Here is a 6,433-nt window from a genome sequence, read left to right on the forward strand (position 1 = left end):
GTGCGCCACCGCTTGATAGTCAACTCCACTAGATTGACATGTCAACATATGCCTGCTCAAACAAAGGACTGCCTACCACATGTTAACATCTTTCGCAAGTTAGACCATCGCATTTGGGCATTCATCAGATCCTTTCTTCCAGACGCCGACATGTTGCGAAAGCTATTGGCAATAGCATTCAAAACTGCCCATAGAGTTTCCAAGACTTCGCCGTCGATGTTCCCCATGCCTCTGATGTAGTTGGGCGAGTATCTTGCAACACATTCATCCTTGTGGCCATGGACATGAAATAAACCAATGGCGGGTACAACATCCACATCTTCAGGAAATGCGATGTGCGGGTAATGTCCAAAGCGCCGACGAAAGTGGATGAAGTACTGGCAAATGATGTCATATATGAAAATGAATCCAAGCAACTCTTCGTCCGACATGCCTGCCATGGAAATGGCAAAGTCCACCACGGACTGTCTGCAAATTTGATTTCAGGATGCGCCGGTGACCAATGAATGTGGTACTCACTTTTCGCCAAGCTTCAAATCAACAACAGTATTCGGCAGAAAACAGCCATGACGAGCACATGCCACGGCCACCAGACCTGTGACACGCAAGTTCTTCTTGCGCCGGTTGGACAACGATACTGCCCGATGGTCATTGCAGCTGGATCGCTGGCGCCGGTGTCAGGTCTCACTCAGTATTGGGGTTAAGGCACTCACCATTGGCTTGTCTGTCGTACTTGCCAGATGTTCTTCATACCTCGCTTGATCTACGGTGTAGCCCATTCCATCTGCAAGCTGAACGTCATTTTCTGGATGTTGCATTGGAACATTGACTTGTTTGAAGTTGCCGTCTATCACTAGTTGTCTATAATATAGCCATGTTGGACTACACATAGATGTCAACGGCGTATCATGACATTGAATACTTCTACATACCCAGAGGTCTTCCAGTCCGGCGCCAGGTTTCTACCAGGCTGGGGACAGGCAACGCAGAAATGGGCCATGGAGCCTACGGCCTGTTCTTCTGCTGGCTGGTTATATCCATGGCCGTGGGCTTGACGGGTTCGCAAACGGATCCATTGCCTGTAACAACGAGCCAACTCCCGGTAACGATCCTACAAACGATGATCAGTTATAAGTACAACCGGCGCAGCTAGACATACAGGAACGTCATCTGGCATCATCTCATTTGTGACGTAGCGCAGCTTGCGAAAGTAAGCATTGGCGGGAACTTTCATTTCGAGGTTTGAAATCATGAAGTCGTGCAGGGCTGCAAATGTGAACGCCGTCCGGGGCCGCTGTGTAGAGGCCGGGTAGAGACGCATTTGCAAGAGTTGCAAGTCCCTCGGCGCCGAGTTAGGGCAAGTACACCACAGCGCCGGTAATCGGTGGACGCCGGAAATGTCAACCACAGTCATCCACGCCGTCTTGGGCCGCTTGCGGTCAGCTTCGGCGCGCTGTTTGTCATCGGCGCCGCCATCGCCATCGCCTGCATCCAATCCCTCGTCCTCATCTTCTGCCTCAAAGACCCCGCCGACCCCGGCGCGGGGACATTTCAGACCATTGTGCCCCATAAACAGGACAATACCTAAATCCTTGGCAGCCGAAGAAGACCAGTGATCCTCCCGCCACTCCTCAAATTCATGGAATGGGAGTCGGGCGTGGGTTTGGGAGATGCATGCTTTGCAGCCTTCGGGTACCCCTAGACAGAGTAGACACCTCCAGGTGACTGCACCTGCGCCGCATCGGCTGCACGTTGTTGATTTTCGGGCGCCGTCGAGAGTAATAATTTCATGCAGGTACTTGTGTTCGTGAGGAATCCAGTCCCGCATGAACCTATCTTGGTTCTAATATGCACATTAGATTGGTGGAAAACACGAATAAGTGTTTAAACTCACCCATTTCTCCTTCGGTCGCGCATTTTTCGGTCTGCTGTCATCATCGAAGTTGGCTGCGTCGTCTGAGAGGAATGATGATGGAATTGTTGGTTGTGGCTGTAGGCCGACTGGCGGGGCTTGGGGAGGTTGCGTTGCTGATGTATGTTGTGACGTGGTGGCCTCTTTTTGCACCCTGGGCTTGAGAATAGATTTACCTCGTTTTTTGACTGGCTTCATGTATACGACATTTTCAACTTGTCCAGCATCCACGGGATCAGGTTCAAACACTCTGGCTCTTTTGTTTGGGCGAGAACCAGAGTCCATGTTGTGAAGCAGGAGGAACAGCAATATGGCGAATACCAGCAAGGCGTGCTGTGACCCGAAATGCACTACCACGTGTATTTGCCCTTTGCCCAGGCTTGGTGATTCTGCCATTGCAGCATTAGCTCACTGGCGCTGATCCATGTGTCCATCACACATGGCTGATTCTGGAAACATTTTCTCATGTTGATGCATCTCAATACAAACCTTATTTCCCTGCATTCATGTGCCTCGTGAAGCCTTCGGTTCGGCAATCAAACCCAAGGCAATGGTAAATTTGGTGACACCTATACTGCAGAGGAATCACATTTAAGGCAAATTTGTATTGGATCGGCGCAGTCTTCTTGCCATGTCCATCAATCGGCCCACATAAAGTCCGGTTATTTCAACATCCATTTCTTTGACAGGAGTTTGGATCCATTGACTTTGTAGGCACTACAGCTTTGGGTATTCGTTAGTAATTTCAAGGGAAAGGTTGAAAGTGAACACAATATCTTAATTATCAACTGGGATTACTGCATTTACCTCTTTCACACAGCATCTGTTGATCAGAACCTACATCAAAGGAGACATGAGGAGGTATTGACTGGTCAACAGTGGATGGCCCCTTTGATACAAGTTTTGATAAACAGAAATTGTGCCAAACAGATAAAAGGGGCGAATAATTAAGATATGATGTTTGCATTCAACATTTCCTTTGAACCTTACCAAGTAGCACATCATGAATGGCTTCTTCACAATATCCATTTATCAGAAGCTATATCAAGCATGCATGCACTTGTCCATAACCAACACCTCCTTATGCCTGCTTTGATATGAGTTCTGACAAATGGATATTGTACAAAATTAATTGCAACAGTGCTGGTTGATAATTAAAATGTGGTGCCTGGTTTCAACCTTTTCCTTGAAACCTATCAAGGAGCACACATTTTCTCCTCATAATGTCTGTTTATCAGAACACATATCAAAAGAGGCATACAGAGGCATTGATTATGGAACAGTGCATCTCTCCTATGTTAGGAAGACATTTATAGTATGCTCCTTGTTTCAAGCAAAAGATTGAAACTAAACATCACATCTTGATTATCCACTCTATCTGTTTGGCACAATATTCGTTTATCATATTATAAAGGAGGCATCACTATTCCATAATCAACAGCTCCTTGTGCTTCCCTTGATAAGAGTTCTGATAGGCAGATGTTGTGCCAAATGGATGAAAGGAGTGGATAACAAGATGTGATGTTTAGTTCCTGCCTTACCCTTGAGACTTATCAAGAAGCACACCACCTATGTCTTCCTCACAATCTCCATTTATCAGAACTTGTAACTTTATCACAGATTGCACATAAAGGATGAACCAGTACTCAATGCATTGAGATAAGGTACAGTACAAGGAATTCGAGGGGGAAACTGAAATGTGGGCTGTGGGTGCAAGGTGATTATTAGATTTAGATAAGTTCAGCAGCATAGGCTGGCATTTCACCTGGACAGCACTGACACTTGTGCCAACCTAGGCTGAGTTTGCAAAAGAGTTTGGCGATGCTGGGTGGGATCAACAAACTGGCTTGGGTGTCAATGTCACCAAACTTCAATGCTTGCTTTATTACAGGATGCCCATCGAGGATGAACCAGTGTGCAATGCATTGAGATAAGGTAAAGTACAAGAGAGATGAGGAGAAAACTGAAACATGGACTGTGGTTGCAAGGTGATTATTAGATTTAGATAAGCTCAGCAGTGTAGGATGAACCAGTACACAATGCATTGAGATAAGGTACAGTACCGGATTCTAACATCCTGGTAGGTGAGCAAAACCAGTGCAACTGTACAACTGGCCACAGAATTTGGGGGTGTCTGCCGGCGCCGGGACAAGTATCACAGTGCCTATGGTGGAAGTAAATGGGGGCACCGTTGCTGCACCCGGCGTCTTCCAGGGCCGTGTTCACATACGCTGCCGACTCACATAACAAGGGTTTGGCATATACCCTGATGCCTCGCCAACTTTGAGGCCGGCGTTGATATTCAAACCTTCGAATGAAGGATCAGATAGGGGTGTCAGCCGTGGTTGAGCAGACCCTGAACATGCAGTCAGGGTCGGCTACAGCTCAATGGTGGTACCTACCAACGCGTGTTTTTCTTTCTTTCTTTCGTTTTCTCCGGTTCAGCCATGGCTGACAACACTGATCTCGATGGGTTCTCCCCAAGGTGTCATTTAATTCTCAACCGCTCCCTCACCAGCTGGAATGCAAGCAGTGAAGATGATCCTGACGACCAAGCCAATATTATTGAAAGTACAGCTAGAGAACTACTCAATGAGGAGGGCGTCAGCAATGGGGAGGGTCTGAATGACATGGTGGAGGTGAGTTTAGGCAATGTGGTAAAGGATAGGTGTTAACATTGAGCAGAGGGTTCGCGAGTGGTTTGGCCGCGATAACAGGGAGGCAACTCCACCTGGTGACGAGGTTAAGTGGAAGTTTAGGTCTGGCAAGAAGTGGACTATGGTACGTATTGCCGAGATTGAGCACCAGGCGCAAATCATGTCTCTGGTTGCGTCAACATGGGCGACCGAACATTCCGATATCCCAATGCCGCCAGTTTGGAGAGGCAAGTACATGGGATTATTCAGCAGGGCGCAGACAGAATACTGCAAAAACAAACTCGATCAGGCCACAAAGGAAGCGTTTATGAGAAAGGCTGCCAAATGGAATGAAGAGGGCCCGCCTCCAGAGATACAAGAGCGGTAAGTTATTCCATCCAGGGATATACCAAGCGCTAACCATTGGGGGCAGCGAATTTCCCAAGTGGCTGAAGGGGGCAGCTGAGTTTGCAGAGTGGTCTGCGGTTGCCCATGGCGTCCGTGTATTTTTTTTGTTCGGCAGGAAGAATGTGAACGGAGATATTCAGCTCGGCCAGTAAGTTTCAGCCACATACTTCATGGATTCCCTGTGATGTTTTCCAAGTTCTGACACCATACGTGCCTGTGACCCACCATTCGAGCCGATGCTGCCGCAGCGGGTTCGCGAAATGCCCTTCTGGAAAACATGGCGCCGGTATGTCAATGGTTTGTGTTACGTTGTTTGTTTCGGCGTATCACCATTAATTAGTGAGTAGGCGGTCCTCTCCCAGGCGAGTCGGCGCCGGAAGGATTAGCGGATCCGGCGCAGGTCACAGTACCAAAATCACGCGATGCCTGTTCCCTCATCGCAACAAGGGATGACGGATTTCCCATTGTTCCAAACCCGCCGGAGAAGGAAAAGACTAAAACTTTACAACGCCTGCTTCGAGGATACATCACGCGAGTCTGGCGGCATGATACTCTGCGCGTGAAGGGTGTTCCGCCGTGGGGCAATATGGAGAAGTATCCCCGCCACTACTTTGGAACCAGCAAGTACTTTCCTTCTGACGTGTTCGGCGTCAGGGAGCCAAGCGATGTGAAGGAAGCAGAAATACTCATATTGTTCGCACATTGGCGAGACAGAGAATCCAAAAACAAGGTCCCCCTTCGGTTCCGTCACTCACTGCGGATGGATCCATATGCAGTTGCAACCCCCGAAACTCCCATTGTGCCAGATGATGAAGACGACAGCTCAGATGAAGCCGATGTTGACCCGAGGACACCGGCGCCGAACGCACATCCACACGCCGGGATCACGAGTGTACATTCAGGACCATCTGAAGTTAACCCAACACCAGTGGCATCGGCGCCGGCACCTGTGCCTGTTGACACAGCACCTGCCGGCACGATTCAGGTACGCACATTCGGCGCTCATGGCGCACAGTCAAGTGACAACTCTCACAGCAGCACCAAACGCCAGACTGCAGTCGCTCAACACAACCCATGGTAAATCGAGCTGGTTCTAATAGGGTTTGAATACTGATGACTCGCTTAGCGTCCAAGGCCGAGGCCCAGACAGAAGACGATTCCCTCAGTCGCAGCTAACCAAGCAGGGAATGAATCCGGCAGAGAGGCGATTGCGCCAGAACAAACCTCAGAGCCGACTGTTCAACAATTTGATTACCTCCATGATGGCAGTGAACTCGTTCGGCGCTCTGTGATCAGTACTGGGGATGATGATGATGATGATGATGATGATGATGATGATGATGATGATGATGATGACGACAACGACAACGACGACAGCTTCATCTTTGATCCTGCTGAATGTAGCAAACGTACGTCCCTGCCCAGTGTTCCGAAGACGAGACAGAGTATACCAGAAACACTGTCGCCTGACCACTCT

General features: G+C 48.7%; 2 protein-coding genes across 2 annotated transcripts in view; one reads left to right on the plus strand and one right to left on the minus strand.

Annotated features, from left to right (window-relative positions):
• CONPUDRAFT_68163 (uncharacterized protein) overlaps positions 1-1,843 on the minus strand; it is a gene marked incomplete at both ends in the record, with an annotated part of 4,445 nt that extends 2,602 nt beyond the window's left edge. Inside the window, 5 exons of the mRNA XM_007777711.1 lie at positions 77-468; positions 520-665; positions 714-882; positions 933-1,111; positions 1,160-1,843. Coding sequence (XP_007775901.1) covers positions 77-468; positions 520-665; positions 714-882; positions 933-1,111; positions 1,160-1,843 — 1,570 coding nt within the window. The remainder of the gene's footprint in view (positions 1-76; positions 469-519; positions 666-713; positions 883-932; positions 1,112-1,159) is intronic.
• Positions 1,844-4,359: 2,516 nt separating this feature from the next.
• The window catches only part of CONPUDRAFT_78424 (uncharacterized protein), a gene marked incomplete at both ends in the record, with an annotated part of 4,140 nt that continues 2,066 nt past the window's right edge, over positions 4,360-6,433 (plus strand). The window contains 6 exons of the mRNA XM_007777712.1: positions 4,360-4,551; positions 4,598-4,932; positions 4,982-5,104; positions 5,205-5,242; positions 5,304-5,941; positions 6,083-6,365. Of these exons, the coding sequence (XP_007775902.1) occupies positions 4,360-4,551; positions 4,598-4,932; positions 4,982-5,104; positions 5,205-5,242; positions 5,304-5,941; positions 6,083-6,365 (1,609 nt within the window). The remainder of the gene's footprint in view (positions 4,552-4,597; positions 4,933-4,981; positions 5,105-5,204; positions 5,243-5,303; positions 5,942-6,082; positions 6,366-6,433) is intronic.

This window comes from Coniophora puteana (assembly GCF_000271625.1).
Source record: "Coniophora puteana RWD-64-598 SS2 unplaced genomic scaffold CONPUscaffold_29, whole genome shotgun sequence".
NCBI lineage: Eukaryota > Fungi > Basidiomycota > Agaricomycetes > Boletales > Coniophoraceae > Coniophora > Coniophora puteana.